At 35.7% G+C, this 23,112-nt stretch overlaps 1 protein-coding gene across 1 annotated transcript in view; it reads right to left on the bottom strand.

The window, feature by feature from the left end:
- LOC121385825 (deleted in malignant brain tumors 1 protein-like) overlaps window positions 1–23,112 on the bottom strand; it is a 73,658-nt gene that overhangs the window by 19,839 nt on the left and 30,707 nt on the right. Inside the window, exons 9-13 of the mRNA XM_041516614.1 lie at window positions 22,943–23,096; window positions 19,082–19,254; window positions 18,130–18,274; window positions 15,551–15,723; window positions 5,293–5,434 (exon numbers count right to left, since the gene is read on the bottom strand). Coding sequence (XP_041372548.1) covers window positions 5,293–5,434; window positions 15,551–15,723; window positions 18,130–18,274; window positions 19,082–19,254; window positions 22,943–23,096 — 787 coding nt within the window. The remainder of the gene's footprint in view (window positions 1–5,292; window positions 5,435–15,550; window positions 15,724–18,129; window positions 18,275–19,081; window positions 19,255–22,942; window positions 23,097–23,112) is intronic.

Genomic DNA, 23,112 nt, shown 5'->3' with positions numbered 1-23,112 from the left:
CTTCCTGGCCTAACGATAAGGGGTCTACCGTCTGACTCGGTAATAAAGACAGTTTGGGGAGCAAGCATGCACATATGGTTCAGTGGAATAAACACAGGTAACAAATCGTACGTCAGGTAATAGTAAACTAAATAACTTCCGGATGGGTCAAAGTTCGAGGTGCACCCAACTTTTGATAGAAAAGTGAACACCACAAGTCCTGTGATTGGCGATAAATGTGAGTGTGTCATTGTCAGGCATGTGTAATGGACACAGTTTTACACGTGTATATATACGATGCACTAATCACCAGCAAATAATATCTATGTCAGAAATAGAATAATACATTCGTGTCCGTTAGATACCATTTATCTCACAACTCGTTGTTTAAAAAACTATCAAACTCACTTACTCTCGTTAGATACGTTTTTAAAACAACTCGTGAGATAAATGGTTCCTAACGGTCACTCATGTACTCTCTCTCTCTCTCTCTCTCTCTCTCTCTCTCTCTCTCTCTCTCTCTCTCTCTCTCTCTCTCTTCTCTCTCTCTCTCTCTCTCTATATATATATATATATATATATATATATATATATATATCTGTCTATGTCTATGTCTATGCATATATATATATATATATATATATAGAGAGAGAGAGAGAGAGAGAGAGAGAGAGAGAGAGAGATAGATAGGCGAGTGTGTATGTGTGTGTGTGTGTGTGTGTGTGTGTGTATGTGTTTGTACTGGTGTGTGAAGATTCACAAACAGCTGTGGTCATTGGCCATGCTTACTGTTAGTGGAACGCGTCGAAACTGGAGAGCGTTTAGGGGACGTAACTTTGCCTAATTTTTCTCGCTAATTTTTAATATACGATATAGAACTGATCATAGAAAGATGTTTCCAAATTATAAGTTAAAATGGACTAATGAATTTACAATCCTTGGTGTGCAATTCTCTACTAATCTCTATCAAATACAATAAATAAATTATAATGCTAACCTAAAAGAAGTTAAAAAGTTACAATGGTCAAAACGTGCTTTATCAACAGTAGGTAAAATTAAAAGTCAAATTCTTTTGATCTTTTTCTTCACTTCCAAACCCAACAGATGCTTTCTTAAAAAAATTGAAACATACTTCTTTCAGTTTATTTGGAATACAAAGGTTAGTAAAATAGCTAGAAAAACCCCACATTAATTAGGGAATATCAAAATGGTGGATGAAAAGTGTGTATTTAAAACCATGATATTGTCTGTTTATTGTGTAATTGCTTGCATTTGCTTACAGTCTAAAGCTTCGTTAGTTTTTACTTCTGTGTCACGTTGCAGCACAACAAAATCATTGATAGGCACAAATCCTTTGTGGAGAAATGTATTAAATATATGGTCAAGCTTTTTAGAAAAATATGAAGCTGGAAGTGAAACAAATAAAAGTGCTTAATCTACCAATTTGGTATAACGCATATGATAAAATAAATAAGAAGCATGTTTATTATAAGATATGGGCAAACACAGAAATTATGTTCTCAAAATATCCTTTTTATAATACCACTTGGCTTACATATGATGACTTCAGTATGATATATGACTTTAAACCACCAATTACAGCTTATACTGGGTTGATTTTAGAAATTAAAACATATTACAAATTGAATGTGCAGTATACTATACATAATTAGTAACACTACAAATGCCAATAATACCTAATGGCCTAGAAGAACTTCTTAAAAGAAATGCTTGTAAAAAGTTTCACAATGATTGTGTAAACAAATATACATCTAAACATAAATTAAACACGCAAGTACAATGACATATTTTTTAGAATAGAGTTCTGTATATCTTCTCCCGTTCATTCTAACTAGGGACACAGGGCTTCGTTACTTTCAGTACAAGATATATATATATATATATATAATATATATATATATATATATGTATAAATTTTGTGGAACCACAAATAAGCACTTGGTAATATATGGTAAAAAATGTGAATCTCGTCATATGAAGATTTAATGCACCGTTTTTGTTTTCTTCTTTAAACAAAAAATATTAACCCCAAGTTGGGGGCCCTTACAGTTGTTATAGTATATATATATACATATATGAATACATATGGTACATTACAACAGTACAATTAAACATGGATACATTACAAATTATGTAATATATGGGGTTAACAGGGAAGTAACAAGTAAAGAAAGAACAAGGTTTAGAGGTAAAAAAGAAAGAAGGAAAGAAGGAAGGAAAGAATGAATGTTAAACAATCTTAAAAGCATTAAATACATCTTAGAAAGAGAAGAATGAGCCAATTAGCAAATACCATTATACTTTTGTTGCTGTTTACAATTCAAAACAATACTATCTGTTTATCAAATTGTATATGTTCACCTTGGTCCTGGTTACACTTTTCAATTTCTTTCTATATAACAGCGACTTTAGAACAGTAGAATACATATTCCAATGTTTTTGGCTGTGTATGGCATAACTCACAGATATTTGATTCTATATATTTTATTTTATAAGAAAAGTGTTTGTTGTTATTATTCGATGTAAGATTCTATATTGATACCAAAGTTGGGTCTTTTATACATAAACATGATAAATTATAGATCGTTTTCCACTCTGGTGAAGATAATATGTAACCTAAATTTTTATATTTTCGTTGGGAGGTTGGCACTATTGTTGATTTGTTTAAATTATTGTACATTTCTTTGCATCCTTTTGTAATTTTAATGAACAACCCCAATTTAAGAGGAAATATAGGATTGATTGTTATTGCCTGTTGATTGTTTATAAGTGACTTTGTCTCATGTGTAAAGGTTTTCTCTATTAGTTTGTGGACGATGCCCCAAATGATCATTGTACCAAGTTTCAGAACAGTTAAGTAAAATCTCTAGGAGCAGATAGATTGCAGGGGGTATACTGCCAAATCAAATCCCATAGACAGCAATAGTATAGAATGCAGCGTATCAATCGACCTATACTCAATGAATATAAATACTACCACCCCTCACCCTTAAAGTAAATAACAAAAATAGGGGCTAAGCTGCTCATTACAGACATAACGGGTAGCACACAAAAATTGTCATGTTATTTTCAGTAGGACCCTTCATATGTTTCAAGCATAATGGTAGTTGGTACATTGACACTAGTGCAAATTAAATTACAGGGATTTTCTGGCCAGACGACAAAAGCATTTTATAATAACAAACACTCTAACATTAATCACCAATGACAATACTTGTAGCCTCAACTGTGGGATGAAACGTTGGATACACCTCGAACTTTAACCCACTCCAATACTAGCTGGTGTATGGCTACCTATAAAGGAAACGTTTTGGGACAGACGGTGCACACATCTGTATCAGAAAAGCCCTGCTGTCAAGCGTTATAGCGCAGCTAAAAAGTGGAACAAACAAATAAGAAAAAGAAAGACAACTAAGTAAACGTGGGGGGGGGGGGGGTCGGGCGAGGGCATGGCCCCCCCCCCCCCCCCCCCCCCCCCCCCCTCCCCCGACACTTTTTAAACTGAGACGGCCAAATAAGTGATTTCCTGCTTTTTTCGGTCTTATTTAGCACCTATAACTCTTCAGAAAAATAAACTATTTTGATGTGTGCATGTGTGGATATACACTCCTCCAAAAATGTTAAGGATCGATATTTACTTTGCACATAACATCAGAACCAGAAAATATAAAATGCTTAATTGTTTGTGCATGTGGATATCTCTATAAAATGTGATTAAACAAACAATTCTGATAAAACTCAGTTCACTAATTGCTGTTTAGTAGTGGGTATGACCACCACGAGTATTAATCACTGCTCTGCAACGTCGCTGCATGCTCTGTATCAAGTGCCTAATGTCCTGCAGTGGAATGTTCTGCCTTTCTCTAATCAGAACATTTGCAACGTCGTTTATGGTTCTTGGTGGGTTATCAAGTCTTGAAATGCGTGTCTGAAGTTGATCCCAGATGTGTTCGATAGGGTTACGGTCGGGAGAAACAGCTAGCCATCCATTATTTCAATTGTCTCTTCTTCAAGGTAATCCCTCACAATTCGTGCTCTATGTGACCGTGCGTTATCGTCCATTAGCACAAACATAGGACCAATGGCACCTGCAGACGGTCTCACAAATGGACGAAGGATCTCATCTCTGTACCGAATTGCGGTAAGAGCTCCATTCCTGATGGCGTATAAGTCTGTACGACCATCCAAAGATATTCCACCCCATACCATAATTGACCCCTCACCAAACCGATCGTGTTGCAATATGTTACAGTCAGCATATCGCTCTCCAGGTTGACGCCAAACACGCCTACGGCCATCGTTAAAGTCCAAGCAAAATCTTGACTCATCTGTAAACAGAACAGGACGCCAATGACGACGTTGCCATCTGACGTGGTTTCGCGCCCACAACAATTGAGCTTGACGGTGACGTGGGAGCAGGATTGGCTTTACTCACTGTTTCTCAATGTTTGTGGGGTGATACGGACTCCAGTGGCCTGGTGGAATTGTCTATTCAGGTTTGCAGCATCATCAAAACGATTTCGACGAGCCAAAGTCACCATAAATCTGTTTTGACGCTGTGTTGTAGCTCGCGGTCTTCCACTCCTGGGTCTATCACGCAATTGTCCAGTATTGTTGTAACGTGTTTGCAATCTGGAAATAACACTTTGTGATACTGTAAGTGTTCTAGCCACCTGTCTTTGACTTTGACCACTTTCAAGCATTCAGATTGTTCTGCCTCGCTCTTCAATTGTCAAATGCCGTCGTGGTGGCATTGTAACTGAACTTTAACATTAAACGATGTTTAGTCTCAAACTGACGACATTCAATTTCACCAGAGCTTTCAATTTGCAATTTCAAAACAGTGCGTTTTCACTCTGATTTTCACCCAAGCCATTTATAGGCCCAGGTGCACACGTGCAAATTGTGCATAATCGTGTAAAACAATCTACACACAAAGTACGGTATCTCATTTTTACTGGTGAAACTAAAAATAACACTTTTCATCTTTATATAAGAAAATATTATATATTTAATATATGATCCTTAACTTTTTTGGAGGAGTATATAATTATTTTCTAACTAAGTTTATGACAAAAAGAGATACCACAATGAAACAGAAACACTTCAGCTTATCTTCCAACAATTCGAAATGGGTCCACACGGTCGATCGACTGTTGTCTGCCATTGTTCATTACAAAGGGGAGATCACTGTCGATTACCTTTGTTGGATTATTCTCCAAAATGATTATGTATGAAAATCGTGGTGTAGCGTGTTCTCTCTAAGCAATGTTATATTGGGTACTTTATTACCTTGGCAATGACAAACTGCGACAGACAACCTCCGCCTCGTTCTGATGAAAACCGTCATCACAAACTGAACCCCATCTACCATCATGTAATATTGCAACTGTTCCTTCATATCTGGTAGCACCATTCACCAAGCGTACACCTGCTAAAAGTACAAACAAGCTATTTAAACGTAGTACAGCTGCAAGTGAAACAAGAAAGAAATTATCGTTTTAAAGAACCGCATAATTTAGTAGTTATAGTATAATAGTGCAAAATGTAATCCTAACATGCTACTTTTCATGCAGTTAGGTTATCCTGTGTAGAATAAAACATGATACAAGACCAACATGGCAGTGTCTCCAGTTGGCCAAGTGACGTCACAATGCAATATGGCCGCCAATTAACCATTTATCACTCTGTTTGAATCACATTTAGAAGTGTAACCTATAATATATTACCCCGGGTTTTTGTGTTGCTGTTACATGTATATATCAATCAATATTAAAAACAAATATATGAATATACTGAACAACAAAACATGTCTAATTATAAATTAGCCCAACACTGAACAGAAAAGGCCCAAATATCAATTGGATCGTTGTTGTTCTTTGGTAACCTGCGTGATGTCATGGTTAATCCATCGGACATAAGGCTGATATGTACAGGGTTCACAGTACCGACTCCCACCCAGAGTGAGCTTTAATACTCATTGGGTACATGTAAGACCACTACACCCTCTTCTGTCTCACTAACCGCTAACAACCCACTGTCCTTGATAGCTGAGGTGTGTCACAAGGACATTGTGGTTGAACCTTAATTGGATATAAGCACGAAAATAAATTGAAATAAAATAAATTAAAAATATGTTTTCTTTTTAAAAAACAAAACAAGAACATGAAACTTGACTTATATGTTATATGGTATAGTGGGGTCAATTTAATAGTGGGATCAATTAAAAAAAAAAATAGAGAGGAAAAAACAACCTAAACATTAATTAGCCACAATTTGTATTGAAAATCGTGGATTCTAAATAGATAGAACCATAGATATACTCATGTTTTAAGGAATCTACTGTGAACATATAAAAAGATGGGTGAAATATGTAACCATTTTCAATGTATATATATATATATATATATATATATATATATATATATATATATATATATATATATATATATATATATATATACACACATAGAGAGAGAGATATATATCCGTATATCCCGTATATATATATATCCCGTATATTCCGTATATATATATATATATATATATTTTTTTATTTTTTTTTTTTTTTTTTTTTTAATTTAAGGCAGATAGAACTGTGGTTTCAAAATCTATCATTCTGAGCTGGACCGTCTCCTTGCCTCACAACTTACTTCCCCACCTGAGGGGGCTTATCTCGGAATGCTACTCGCGTACACTGGGTCATGGGCAACCATGACTTTAGTGTATGGCGACGTAGTACTTCAGAAGACCTCATCGTGGTGAACATTCTCTTTGAGAAGGCCAATACAGCACAAATTGAAGTTTAGAGTAAAATTCGGTGTCCGTAAAATTCTGTGATATTTGTATTTGTGCCAGTTCTTTACACCGAAACCTTGAATTTTTATATTGATGTTTGTCATCACTTTATTTATGTGCCAGATGACACACAGCCAGCGAAGCTGGACGAGACATCATTCACGCCAGAAGAAGGGAGGAGGACCACGGAACAGCCACGTGTGACAACTCCAGCCAAGGTCGGGCGTTTCCCGTTGGACGTTCCTCGACGCCAGGTGAGGATTTCAACACAGCCGTGAAAACTCCTCACCTCCGTTTTTTTTCCGTGAAAGCCCTCACCCCCGAGGGACTTTGTTGAGATGAATAAGACTGGAGTTGGTGTGAAATGGCCTTCGTCCTCTAGCAGAGGCAAAGACTTCGCCTCCTGAAGCTTACAGGTCAGAAAGATCAAGAACCAGTACTCTAAATACTTGGTAGGCGGTACCACCAGCGTGGACTCACTGCCGGTCAGTTTCCAAGAGTGAACATTCAAGCGCGTCCCCAATGGCAATGACGTGGCCACCCACGACACGGACATACGGGCCTTGTGGTGACGTCGCGTCACGATGGTCTTTACAGACAAGGGATCGTCTTCAGAGATATGGATAATAACACCGTCTACAAAGTGTCGAACTAGCTAAAATCCCTCTAGATTGCAGATGGAGACTCGTGCCACAGTTCCGCAGCAGACAGTTCAACGCATCACCTTAGGCACCAACCTTTCAACGAACTTCGCCTCCAGGTAAGGTCTTAATTGGACTTTAAACATGTTCAGCTTCCGTTCCAAAACTTAAGTTTATTTTTTTTATAAATAGTCCAACGCACTTTATTTTCGACAGCCTGTTTAAATTGCTCAAATTACAAAAAACCTTTTTCATCGAGCTGTCTAAGTTTATTTTTGGACTCAACATTTTTCCACACATGCAGATTTATTCTTCATTTTTGGTTTAGGTATCTGACTTTCTTCAAAATTCTATTGTAAATTCCACCCATCTCAAACTTACCTCCCCCTCCTGTCCCAAACTTAGTCACTGCCGATGTCAGAGGCTAAGCCCGAGACAGGCGTGCTTGGAACCTTCGATTCAGATTCAGATTCAAAATATATACCATGAAAAATATTTGTATACATATTTACCAACAGAAAATTACAATAAAGCTAACTCGAAGTTGCGTCATGATGAAATTATTTTTAACTAGGTCATCTTTTCACGTGTCATGATCCACTGCGACAGGTAAATGAATATATCAATAAAAAAATCCCCCAAACATTTAGCTGAAGTTCCTTTAAAAATTAATCTCATTTGGAGGCTAGCCAGGCAGACAAACACAGATACATTCGATCACCGTTATGCTGAACTTGCTTGAGTCGATATACCGCTTGTGTTGATATGATTGTCTGGCAAAAACATGTATTAACTATCATGCTTTTTGTTTTTGTTTGTTTTTCTCGGTTGAGTCGATACGTTTTGAGTCGATATTTAGGTCGGAACATAGAGTTGTATGTGAAAAAATTTCTCTATATGTCGATATTAATATTATGTATTAAAATAAATAAAATATTTAATAAGATAGATCAGAATTTCGAAATCTTACAGTAATGCCGTACCAGTATTGTGAGCATGTAACCAACCATCAAAAGAGGTGCCCACAATTCACTGGAAACACATGATTAGTACATGTAATTACTGTAACAATTCATGTGTAAGATGAACGAATAAAATTATATAAACCATTGAACATTTATTTCAACTTATTTCCGTGCTTATACCCATTTAAGGTTCAAGCACGCTGTCCTGGGCACATACATCAGCTATGTGGGCTCTCTGTACAAGACAGTGGGTTAGTTGTTAGTGGTTAGTAAGAGAAGCGGGTGTAGTGGCCTTACACCTACCCACTGAGCCCTTAAGAACTCGCTCTGGGTTAGAGCCAGTACCGGGCTGCGAACCCTGTACCTACCAGCCTTATGTCTGATGGCTTAAGCACTGCGCTACCGAGGCCGGTACCATTGAACAAAATACTAAAATGGTCTTATCAAGCTTAAAAGAAAACACTAGCAGACGACAATTGTTACAGAATGCAACTAGGCATGTGACTTGTGGCTTTCAGAAATTGTGGATTGGTAAAAGGAAGATTAATTTGTCTTGATAGATTAATTAGTTGTTAATCTACAAAGAAGACAGCAATATTGATTTTTATTTAGAGACGCCACTGTTTCCACCATGCTGACTTTCTTATGGGAACTGAGTCGAGATATTCGAGTAGTAGTAGTAGTTTATTTACGTTAAGCCGTGTGGCTCATAAGCATACATGTATATACAATATTATAAGTCATATATAAATAATCATCAGCATAAACATAAACACGTGGATGTGTATTTGGAAGATGGACAGTTATAGTTGTTGCGATCTTAAATGAAATGCATGTTTTAAATATTTTCTAAGGTTACAAAGTTGTTTTCTATTCTGAACAGACAGTAATTATTTTTTTTTTTTTTAAACCCAGACGGTCTTAACCAGTAGTATTTTTTGTACATACAATACGCGAATATGCAAATACAATGGACATATTAAAATAAAATGAAATTCATCTTCAATGTTATCCAGATTACACATACGACATTTTTCCTGTGATCGTTCAGTTCCACAATACCTTCCTTGTTCAATGAGTAATTGGTGCGATGAAACACGAAATTTTGTGATAAGAGATGAATAACAAATAGGTAATGATATCCTCAGATAATATTGTAAACAAAACGTATCTGTTAAATACATTAAAATATTACATTTTGGTGAATTGTTAAACAATTTGTCTATTTCTTGAATACAGTGATCTGACAGGCACATGTTAACTCTTTTAATAAATATTACATGATTATCAACTTGCTGATTAAACCATACATCTCCAAATCCTAAAGAAAATAATAAATATAGTCAGATAAAAGATTCCTGACTTTCTAACATATATTAATTTCAAGATACAAGTCTTCGTTTCTAAAAGCTTCAACCAATATTTACAATTCTTACTTTACGTACTACATGTTAACTCAGCTGCATTCATTGTGCTTTTGTTCACATTCAATATCATTTTACAAAAATCCATATGACCTTTTCTACATCATGAGCTGGGTCAAAACCCCATACTTCACAACCATAATTTAACACACTAGATATATAAGTATCAAAAACATGTAACAACGTTTCCTTATTAAGTGATTTTTCTGCCTTGTAAAGCAGTTAATTTTTGAGTTTTTGTAAATTTACCATTGTTATTTAACGTTAAGCCAAGATAATTAAAACTATCAACCACTTGGATTATATTATCATTGTAAGTCCATTTGTCTTTAGTGGTAATTTCCCCCCTGTTTCTGAATACAATCAATTTTTTTTCTTCCGAATTTACATCAATATTCCATTTAGTACTATAAGTATATAACGAATCTAATGTCTTTTGCAGACCATCAACAGACTCTGACAGCAGCACAGTATCGTCTACGTACATTAAAAAAGAGAAGAAATATGTTGTATATACATCAGCTCACTAGAACCTTTAATTAAGTCGTTCTCAAAATCATTTACATACAATGAAAACAAAAATGGTGACAAGGCTTCGCCTTGCATAAGTCACAAAAACCAGATTGGAATTTTACACACATCTTTAAGACCTCATACATAGATTCAATAATGGTATGAATTTTCCCTGTGATACCGTTTCGGGCTAATTTAAATAATAGTTTTTATCTATTTATGCTGTCAAAGGCTTTCCTGTAATCAGCAAAACAACAATGCAGCTTCTTCTTACATCCCAACACTTTCCAAATCAAATAATGAAGAGCAAATATAGCACCAGTTGTACCAGAACCAAGTTTATAACCAAACTGTTCATCTGTCACAATATTATTTTCAGCAGACCAATTAAGCAGTCTATTATTTAAAACTGAGGTGAAGATTTTCTCAAGACAACTGATCAGTGTTATTCCTCTATAACTATTCGGATTATTAGCGTCTCCTTTTTTATACAATGGAATAATTATACCTTCTGGCCAGGTATGTGGAAAGTTTCCACTTTCAAATATGACATTAAACAAATGACATAAAATAGGAACAAGAACATCTTGAAAAGTTATAAAATATTCATTAACTAAATTATCTTTTCCTGGAGATTGTTTTACATATCAAACTCTTTATAACATTCTTAATTTCTTCCTCAATGAATGGGTTATCTAACTCAGGATAAATACAATCTGAATCATTACAGGTATATATATATCAGATGAGTCATCAATGTAACCACATAAATCTTTCAAATGTTTGGTAAAGTCATCAAGAGTTAATTCAGTTACTGGAACACGTGTGCGTTTTTTTATTTTTTAAATAAACTAAAAAAAACTGACTAGGGTTACTTTTTCTTAAATAACCAATTCTGTCACCTTCCAGTCTAAGATATTTTCTTTTTATATATCGTTCGTATGACCCGGACGACAATGTTCCATCATTATACCTAACAACCAACAGTGTGAATTGAGAGGAATATTCACGTGCCGACGACAGTTGAGCATTTTATCGCCTATGCTCCCATGCTGTATCTGAAGTTAATGCAGGGACTGTCACAGAAAATGATGAGACGTCGATGTGTAAACGTTTTAACTCTTCAGCTTTGATGCCATGGACCAATTATGCACGCAACAAATATAATTCTTAGATTTTATGAATTAAGCGTGAAATTTTGTATTTGTTCTTCTACAAAATATTTTGTGTAACTGCATTTTGTTATTACAGCTTTCTTATAAATTATTGTTTGTTAATATCACAATTTAGATTGTTCTAACGTCCACTGATTTTAATTTCAAAATGTATAGAACTTTTTAAAGATAATAAACTTTGTTCAGAACATGCAAAGCGGTACAATAGATATGATAAATTTATTGTTCATAGCATAATAATTTTCACTGGCTTAAATAAAAACATGTATGATTCGATAAAGAATACATTTTTATATCTGTTTTTAATATATGACTTGTTTTGTGTGTACTTTTTGTTTTTACATAATTCACTTGGCGTTTGAGTCGATATTTCGTTAACTCGATATTGGTTGTGGTCCCCACGAAATCGACGTAGTAGTGCTCGACTGGAACTAAAAAAGTCCTAGTATGTGTACCAGTTTTCAATAGGATCCATCTAAAAAATACCTGCCCACCATCAACGCCTCCGAAACAGAGCTTGCCACTATATTTGAACCAGAGCCTATGATAATCAGAATGACACTACCTTTAAAAACGTAATGAATCATACATTTTGCAAAAACATAAGGACTTCTACGTCATAATTGTCTTAAGAATGGAATCGTTCCACACCATGTGTAATACTGTAGACATCATATGAAGGTGATTGCAAGGCTTGCATGTAGAGTTAGGTAGTGTTGCAGATGACATAATTAGTTGAGTCTTCGAAGTCAAGATGTACAACCATGTATAATACTGTAGACATCATATGACGGTGATTTCAAGGCTTGTATGTAGAGTTAGGTAGTGTTGCAGATGACATAATTAGTTGAGTCTTCGAAGTCAAGATGTACAACCATGTATAATACTGTAGACATCATATGAAGGTGATTGCAAGGCTTATATGTAGGGTTAGGTATTGTTGCAGATGATACAGTTAGTTGAGTCTTCAAAGTCAAGATGTACAACCATGTATAATACTGTAGACATCATATGAAGGTGATTTCAAGGTGTATATGTAGGGTTAGGTATTGTTGCAGATGACATAGTCAGTTGAGTCTTCAAAGTCAAGATGTACAACCATGTATAATACTGTAGACATCATATGAAGGTGATTTCAAAGTGTATATGTAGAGTTAGGTATTGTTGCAGATGACACAGTTAGTTGAGTCTTCGAAGTCAAGATGTACAACCATGTATAATACTGTAGACATCATATGAAGGTGATTTCAAGGTGTATATGTAGGGTTAGGTAGTGTTGCAGATGACATAGTTAGTTGAGTCTTCGAAGTCAAGATGTACAACCATGTATAATACTGTAGACATCATATGAAGGTGATTTCAAGGTGTATATGTAGGGTTAGGTAGTGTTGCAGATGACACAGTTAGTTGAGTCTTCAAAGTCAAGATGTACAACCATGTATAATACTGTAGACATCATATGAAGGTGATTTCAAGGTGTATATGTAGGGTTAGGTAGTGTTGCAGATGACACAGTTAGTTGAGTCTTCAAAGTCAAGATGTACAACCATGTATAATACTGTAGACATCATATGAAGGTGATTTCAAGGTGTATATGTAGGGTTAGGTAGTGTTGCAGATGACATAGTTAGTTGAGTCTTCGAAGTCAAGATGTACAACCATGTATAATACTGTAGACATCATATGAAGGTGATTTCAAAGTGTATATGTAGAGTTAGGTATTGTTGCAGATGACACAGTTAGTTGAGTCTTCGAAGTCAAGATGTACAACCATGTATAATACTGTAGACATCATATGAAGGTGATTTCAAGGTGTATATGTAGAGTTAGGTAGTGTTGCAGATGACATAGTTAGTTGAGTCTTCGAAGTCCAGATGTACAACCATGTATAATACTGTAGACATCATATGAAGGTGATTTCAAGGTGTATATGTAGAGTTAGGTAGTGTTGCAGATGACATAGTTAGTTGAGTCTTCGAAGTCCAGATGTACAACCATGTATAATACTGTAGACATCATATGAAGGTGATTTCAAGGTGTATATGTATGGTTAGGTAGTGTTGCAGATGACACAGTTAGTTGAGTCTTCAAAGTCAAGATGTACAACCATGTATAATACTGTAGACATCATATGAAGGTGATTTCAAGGTGTATATGTAGGGTTAGGTAGAGTGTTGCAGATGACACAGTTAGTTGAGTCTTCAAAGTCAAGATGTACAACCATGTATAATACTGTAGACATCATATGAAGGTGATTTCAAGGTGTATATGTAGGGTTAGGTAGTGTTGCAGATGACATAGTTAGTTGAGTCTTCGAAGTCAAGATGTACAACCATGTATAATACTGTAGACATCATATGAAGGTGATTTCAAAGTGTATATGTAGAGTTAGGTATTGTTGCAGATGACACAGTTAGTTGAGTCTTCGAAGTCAAGATGTACAACCATGTATAATACTGTAGACATCATATGAAGGTGATTTCAAGGTGTATATGTAGAGTTAGGTAGTGTTGCAGATGACATAGTTAGTTGAGTCTTCGAAGTCAAGATGTACAACCATGTATAATACTGTAGACATCATATGAAGGTGATTTCAAGGTGTATATGTATGGTTAGGTAGTGTTGCAGATGACACAGTTAGTTGAGTCTTCGAAGTCAAGATGTACAACCATGTACACATTGTATATTGTGAAGCTCTAAAAGTCTTAGTAGAAAACGTGGCCAGTTTCCTATTTAGGCTATTACCTAACCAAAGTAAAAACCAGCATGGTTGAAGACTTGTACCAACCCAAATATTAACAGCCTAACATTTTGCCAAGTTTCAGCAGTTAAAGAATCTCTGAAAATATTTATTAAAATGTCTGTGCCACAGAAATAAAGGTTGTTAGCATGTTTGATGCCTTACAGTTACATATATGTATTATTTAGCTATAATGCCATTGATTCGATGATGCTCTGCTTTGAAAAGCTGTATTATGGGAAATATACACCAGCTTAATAAGCAATTTGCCCATCTTCCGGATGATCACCCCTAATATGCATAACGCCTTCAAATTGGCAGCATGTTTGATCAGATGCCTGGCAACAATATTTTCGTAAGCATTCCTATTAATCAAACCACTGAGTTAAAGTTAACAAAGATACCGAGATAGTAAATGTCAAAACAGGATCCAGGCTAAAACCGGTTGCTAAAAGAAAATACAACAGAACATTAACGTGTCTTCAAAAAGGGTTTCCAAGGCCAAATATTTCAAGAGATTATGAATGTAATTCATAGTAATTGTAATAAGCAACTAGGTAGCTAAAGTAGCTTGCTTTAGTTTTTCTTTAAAACCCTTTTTGGTGCTTACAAGGCCCATGGTATAAGTACTAATGCATGTTGAACTATATCTGGAAATTATGCCTTGTGCCAGCTCGGTGATGCACTAATATAGTATGTGTGTATATTGCCATTGGTATAGGTTGTAAAATAGGAACAGAAGGCTGTATGTACAATCTTGTAGACTGGTATAATGTTCATATTTGAAGACCGTGACCACCAGGTTACAAATGCACACTGCGATGGACAGTAGCACGTAATTAAGATACTAGATATCTGCACAAAATGCACCCATCCTTATATTAAGTTTGTTTAGTCAGCCAAGAAAAAGTATGCATTTCCAATGATTTATTGTTTTGATTCAGTCTTATACAGCGGAATGATTTTAAACAACAATCTTTATTATCTGAAGGCAACACAAATGAGATCAAAGTATATTTTAAGTCAACAAATGCTCATGTTAAAAATGTCTTCAGCAAATAGTTTCACAAATACTTTATGTATGTATGTATGTATGTATGTATGTATGTATGTATGTATGTATGTATGTATGTATGTATGTATGTATGTATATATGTATGTATGTATGCAAGTATGTTTCACTAATCAAATAAATAAAACAAAAACGTTTTTAAAAAGAATGAATTAATGAATAGACAAAATAATTAATTAAAGAAATCAAAGAAGAGAGCGACATATTCCTATCTAAGCTTACTCGTCTGACATATGACACCCGCATCTTCACTGTGTTGACAGTCGTGGTCCCCAACAGGGTTCCCTGGGCAGTCTGTGATGAGTAACTCCTTCCCTCTGCAAGCTAATTCATCGAAGAAGATTGGTCCAGAACCTTTTCCGAAGCCTGCGCCCGTTATCGCTCGAGCTCCATATCTAGTTGGATAAAAATAGTAGTGGTAAAACGACCGTTTATAGGCCACTTCCGTCCATTGGATTAACATGCTGAAAATGGTGCCTGTGAAAGAGAGCCTTCCTGAAGAATTGCACTAAAACTAGACGGGCCTTCCACAAGCTAGTTAAAGAACGAGGTAATCCTCCCTTCTCTTGACTTTGTTTTCCCCTTGTGTTTGACAGGGTAAGTTATCGATATTATTCCAGCACAGGGTGATTTATTAAATAACACGGTTTGAGATATGTTACAGTCCCTCACCCACATGTAAGATAGGATACAATATCGATATCCCTACCCATCGTGATTTATTACATAACGCAAAATGTGTAAATTTAACATATCTACAGGTTAGGACCTGTCTGGAACAGGACATGAAGGAGCCAGAGCAGGAGTTATGGCAGCTGGAGCTCAAGGTGCCGGAACAGGAGCTATAGGAGCCACATAATACGATGTAGGAGCCACATAATAAGCTATAGGAGCCAGAGCAGAAGCTATACGAACCATAGGTACCAGAGTAGGAGCTATAGGAAACAGAGAAGGAATCAAACCAGGATCAATATGAGCCAGAGCATGAGCTATAGGAACCAGAGCATGAGCTATAGGAGCCGGAACGTGAGCAATAGGAGACAACAAAGAAGAAGCTATAGTAGAGAGGGAAGGAGTTATTGGAAAGAGATATAGGAGACAGAATATGAACTATAGGAGCCAGAACAGGAGCTATAGATGACAGGAGTCAAAGTAAAATATATGGACTAGGACAGAGGCTATATGAGTCAGAACAGGAGCTATAAGAGCCGATACACAAGCCATAGGAGCATGAATTTGTTATTGATTCAAATGTCGTAGCATGTTGGACAGCTCGTGTATTTGGATACATAGGACACAATATGATGTTGACAGCTTGACGAATAATTCACAAATGAGTTCATATTGTGTGACAATAGGCCAGACTGGTCACATCACAATATTGTTTAATTTTGATCAATAAAAAAATATGACTTGTCACAGACAAAACACATTTGCTACTTAAATATAGCGTTTGGAAATCAACACCTCGCCATATCCAGACCTAGACCATATTAACCAAGAATGGGAGCTACCAGCATAATCTGGTAAAGAAGTTTTGCTTGTTTACACTACATGTTTTATGCTACAGTGGTCGATAACAAAGGCGTAAACATTACAATGCTGCCTTACAACATGGCCGACGTGGAATTGTGGGTAATTGCGTGACGTCATCTATTTCCGCATATTGTTTTATTCCTTCAACGGCAATGCTATGTTCAAAGCATATAATACAACTTAATAAACTTATAAATGTGTGTATACAATTACTAACGTATGAAATTCTACGTTATGGGTAATGCAGACAACAATCTATATATTTAAACCTAGACGAAATGACAGACAGGGACCGACACGTTACAACTTAGAAGCGTTTTGATTGGCTGATGCTACGTTAGCTGGACGGCTTTCCAAAGACAAGTCCTAACCAGTACACGATAGGTAGGGATATTGACCCTGGGTACTAGAAATTGTGATATAAACAGGTTGTTGCAACCCCCCCCCAAAAAACAACAACAAAATAAACAACAAAACAAACACACAAAAAAAAAACAACAACAACAAAAAAACAAAACAAAAACAAACAAAAAAACACCAACAAACAACAAAAAAAACACACAAAAACCCAACAAACAAACAAAAAACCCCACAAAACCCCACAAAACAACAAACAAACAAAAACTAAAAAAACATCATTAACCTATTTTGCTCTCCTTTCATTAGTTTGTTTTAATGGGTAGGGAATTCAGACTTGTAAAACATCAATATAGAATGTTTAATTGTAGTGAGAGTATAGCCATCTTGAATTCTGACAAAGTTGGAACTGGACGGTTACGCCAAACGTTAACAAATCAAAAAAGCAGTTATCTTGTGGCACACACTACATGAACAGCCGTTTTAGCTTCTATAAGCTTAAAAGGAAAACAAAAATGTGGGAACCAAACCTCGACTAAAAAAAAAACGTCAACTATTTTTTTTCAATCTTTTTGATATAGAATAAAACTGTATATACATATCAGCCGACGTGCCCTAACAAATTTTTCACTGAAACATATTTTGGGGGGATTTACTGTTATGTTATACCATTTGTGTGTGAAATATGTATCTAAGTCTTCCAAAATCAAATTTGATTGATCAAGACCAAATATATTTTTGTGTCATACATTCTGGCTGACATCGGTTAGTATCTCTAACGTTTATGCAATTTTAGCAGATCTTTATTGACCATAAAAGCAAACAAAACTAAAACAATCAAGTAAAACAGAAAACCCCCACAAATTACCACCCAAAATATTGTAACCTTGCCAAATCGTTGTATGTACCGACTGAATCCCATCATGGCGCAGATAACTCTAGCATCATTGTTACCAAATGAGTCATCGCAGACAGTTCCCCATGTTCCATTAAGTTTAATCTCAACTCTGCCTTGTGTGGGTATTCCTAATCCGTTCACTAATCGTACAGGTACTGAAATATACAAAACTGTCTTTACAATAAAAATAGAAAATAGCATAATAATAATAATAACAACAACAACAACAACAACGATGATGATGATGATGATAATGATGATGATGAAAAAATAAATAATCTCCCGCAATACAAAAAAGTGAAAATAATTAGAAACCTTTTAATATGCTATCAAAATATGGTGTCATGGTATTAAAATAAATTTATGTGATAATAATTGTTGTTCAACGTGCACGAATACTTGGGAATTTGTGATTCTCTATTTGATGATGGACACGTAATGGTTCGGTTTTTTTTAAAGAATGTCTGCCTGTAAAAAGCTTTCAACATGGATAGCTGTCACGGTATCACTGTGTGACGTATCACTTTGCTTATAATATGTATGGAATAAAACATATGACATTTTGTACGAAACTAGAAGAGTTGTTTGCTGATGTATTCTTATTTTTCTGCTTATATCCACTTAAGGTTCAAATACACTGTCCTGGGCACACACCTATCTGGGCTGTCTGTCCAGGACAGTGGGTTAGTTGTTAGTGGTTAGTGAGAGAGAACTCAGTATAGTGGTCTTACACTTATCCACTGAGTCGTTAAACTCGTCGTGAAACCAGTACCTACCAGACTTACGTCCAATGGCGTAACCACCAAACCATCGAGGCCGGTAGAATTGGTGTGACGTCATCCAATCATATAGAACATTAGCCATAGAAGGTTATACTTTAACTGGCATGAATGAATGAACAAGTTAAATAATTAAAGAAAGCAAGAACGAGGAAAGAACGTCATATTAATGTCCAGGCTTACTCGTCTGACATATGACACCTGCATCTTGATTGTGGTGACAATTGTGGTCCCCAATAGGGTTCCCTGGGCAGTCTGTGATGGACGACTCATTCCCTCTGCAAGCTAAGTCATCAAAGAAGATTGGTCCAGAACCGTTCCCGAAACTAGCACCATGCACAGCACGAGCTCCATATCTAGGTAGATAAACATGTCTCAAGTATAATATGAAAAACTTGCACCCCCTTTTGTGCTAATAACTTTACACAAAAAATATGCTCATGTCCTATTACTATGCCAACCTTTGTGAAATATACTGATTGACAGATCTATAATTTTTTTCCTGTGCGTTAGTCTCGGTAGTCACGCTAGATATCAAGAGCATAAAGTGACTTCGTATCATCTACTTTGTTACATATTAAAATCAGTTATATCCCAATGTCAAGAACTACTTTACTTAGTTATGACAGGGCATAAAATTTGAATTTTAGACACAACCAAAATGTCGTTCGTGTGGTTTCAGTGTTTACACGAACGATTTTCTTCAGTAGTTAAATACAAATGAAAAGGTTAATAGGCAACGATAATCAAACGATAATCTAAGGTGTGTGATTTTTGTAGCTTTTTTCCATCATATTTTTATGTCCTATCATAAAATACAAACATATACTTTTTGTGTGCTAAGACTAACTTGAAAGCTGCCAGGCGAAAATAAAAATTACGCTAGTTTCGATTCGTTGGAAATTAGAAATTATGTAAAATGCTATTCATAGTAACGAGAACACGATTTTCTCGCGACGATGGACACGACATCTCGCGCACCGCGGGTCATGTTTGTAAACTACATGCTCTTGTGACAGGCAAAATGGGTTTTAAACTAGATCAGTCTAACGGTAGCTGCATAAATACCTTCGCGTGAGCCAGATGAGGCTATGTATTGGCATGCTTTGACAGTCACAAAGTTAATAGCAGTCATTTTGTCCCACACTAGGTACAGTCGCTAAAATGTCATCGCGTTTGCTATTAATAAACCCGAATCAGTCTGAAAGAAGCTATACAAGTGTTGAACTCCGCAGAAAATCTGTAATCAGCTTGGCTTGGAGTAGCGGCGAGAGAGATTTTCATGACACCCATCTATTCTTATGTTTTAAACGTGTTTTGTTTTCATCAGTGTCATTAAATTGCATTGGTATATAATGTAATATTCTAAATAACTACCCATAAAAGTAACGGCTTCGGTCAAAAATGACACTTGCGGGATCAAATAGACTATAACTCCCGCAAATCTAAAAACTCCATACGGTTATCTCCTAAATATGTCGGTGGTGTGCCAACGTAGGTAGCGTTTTATAACGAAAGTGACGGTGGTCATGATGAAAATAGCTGGACACGTTGAACGATGGAGGGAAAGTAAAGCTAAAGTAGTGTCGGAAATAGAATAAAAATGATTTTCGTCAATTATTTCTTTCATATTAAACTAACAAGTAAATATTTTGTAAATACCTATTTAATGATACTCTACCTAATTTAGCATTTACTTGTTTGGGCTCTCATTGATGTACAAGGTGGTGTTTACTCTTGAACTTAAATAAAGATGTCAGTAAACAGGAGATTTGTGACCTTTATTGGAACAGACTATAACATATTTGATTGATATGTGTCAATTTCATTTACCCTTTTAATTTAAAACTGCTAGATAAATTGATTATTTTGAATTGCAGCATAAATTATTAATTTTGACCAGCATATTTAGTAAATATAAATTCAATATAAATACAGTAGAAATTTACACAATCTTGCAACCACTTAAAGGTGTTATATCAGAAGTTATATGTGAGCATCTATTTGTGATAAAGATTCTCCAATAAAAATGTATTTTCTACTAGTAGATAAAATCATTTCCTATAATCATTTATTGGCATATAGTTAAAGGTGTAGTCTTTAAATGTTAAAGCAAAATTTAATAAAAACATGATTTGCAATAGCTGTCATTATGCAACTTTGAGATAGCACCTTTAATACCGGAAAATAGATCACAAACTCAAAATGGTTCTTGACAGTTTTGCTCAAAAGTTACTTATAACTGTCTACAAATATTTAGGTTTGGAGAGGAATAGGAGTAAACCATCATCAGAAACGGTCCCTCACATTGTAACAGCAATGAAATTGGCATATGTTGACCAAACTTTGTTACAATCTGATTCAATAAAGTGCACAAATCACTTGTTTACTGACATATTTCTTTTAACTTCAAGAGTAAACACCACCATGTGCATCAATGAGAGCCAGAACAAGTAAATTCTAAATTAGGTAGACTATAATTAAATAGATATTTACAAAACATTTACTTGTCTGTTTAATATGTAAGAATTAATCGACGAAAATCATTTTTATTCTATTCCCGACAACACTATAGTTAGAACATTACCACCAAACACATATGGCGTAATCTAGGTCGGGGATTCCCCACTGCATGCAGTTTTCCTAAACATTGATGATATTAGCCTACACACGTTTGTTTTTCATTTTCTAACAAGGGTTTACAGCTTTTGCACGGACGATCCAGCTTTTGCATGAACGATCCGTCGTTTATGTTGATATTGGTTTTGCATTATCGACAGAGGAACGATGGAATCGTTCGTGTCAAATTTTATGTCCTGGTTATGTATGAACGATTTCGTCATTCATACAATTCTTTCTTTTATTCTTTTTACATGCCCCTATACCCGTATGGTTTCTGGCACGTCCCCCCCCCCCCCCCCCCCCCCCCCCCCCCCCATCCCCCAGAGTGTCACCTCTGGCAAGGCCAGTGATGTGGTCCTGACCGGAAGGATAGTTTGAATGGGACAATTTAGAAACATACTGTTTATACAGTGTGTACATCGGTTATGTGGTTCATACTTCCATGAACGTCCAAAATTGTTCATGTTGACACACACACACACACACACACACACACACACACACACACACACACACACAGACACACACACACACTAATAACAGACTGAAAACTCAAAGTTCTGAACCGCACGTATCTTACAATATCAAACCAAATCTCTCATCTGCAATGCAATTTCAGTTTTAATATGTGCTACACTAAAACTATGTTGTTGTCTCCTTCAAGTTTGAGTTATCAATGTTTGACTACACACACACACATATATATATATATATATATATATATATATATATATATATATATATGCAGCTAAGAAAACAATCAAACATAAGTTATATATACACATACGCACTATATATACACATAAATGTTGGGGTTTTAAAATTTGATTATGAATATTTTAAACCAGTGATAAAACACTCCCTTGATGCGCGGTCGGTCAGAGATCGATCCCCTCTGTGGGGCTATTTCTCGTCCAGGCCAGTGCAATACGTCTGGTATATCAAAGGCTGTGGTGTGTGTTATACTGCTTTTAGATGGTGCATATAAAAGATCCCTTGCTACTAATGGAATACTATTTCCTCACCAAGATCGTATGTCGAAATTACCAAATGTTTGAGATCCAACAGCCGATGCTCAATAAATCAATGTGGTGCCATTAAACAAAACAAACTTAAACGTTATACTTTAATAACAAAAAACCACAAATTCAAGAAGAGAAATGGATACAGCCTAAGGGGTCGTTAAAATATTACATGACACTATTTTTGTCAAATTTGGACACCTTCCCTCTGTGAAGCTTCTTAACGCTAGACCATACATCCCATACAAAACAAATATTACGTTACGCTTGGACCCCCTCCCCCCCCCTCCCCTTCCAAATAAGTCATTCTATGGGTGTAATATAATTATAACGTGCTGTTACACCCACCCACCCTGTAAATCACTGAATTGTTTTTATTTTATCAAATAGATTCATATACCGACTAAAGCCCATCATGGCGCAGATAACTCCAGCATCTCTGTAATCAAACTGATCATCACAGACAGTTCCCCATGTTCCATTGATCTGAATCTCAACTCTGCCCTGTGTTCGTATTCCTGATCCGTCCACTAATCGTATACTGGTATAAGGTACTGAAATATACAAAAC

This window comes from Gigantopelta aegis, chromosome 12 (genome assembly GCF_016097555.1).
Source record: "Gigantopelta aegis isolate Gae_Host chromosome 12, Gae_host_genome, whole genome shotgun sequence".
Taxonomy (NCBI): domain Eukaryota; kingdom Metazoa; phylum Mollusca; class Gastropoda; order Neomphalida; family Peltospiridae; genus Gigantopelta; species Gigantopelta aegis.
The sequence above is the reverse complement of the archived record's forward strand: the minus strand, read 5'-3'. Positions and strand labels throughout refer to the sequence as shown.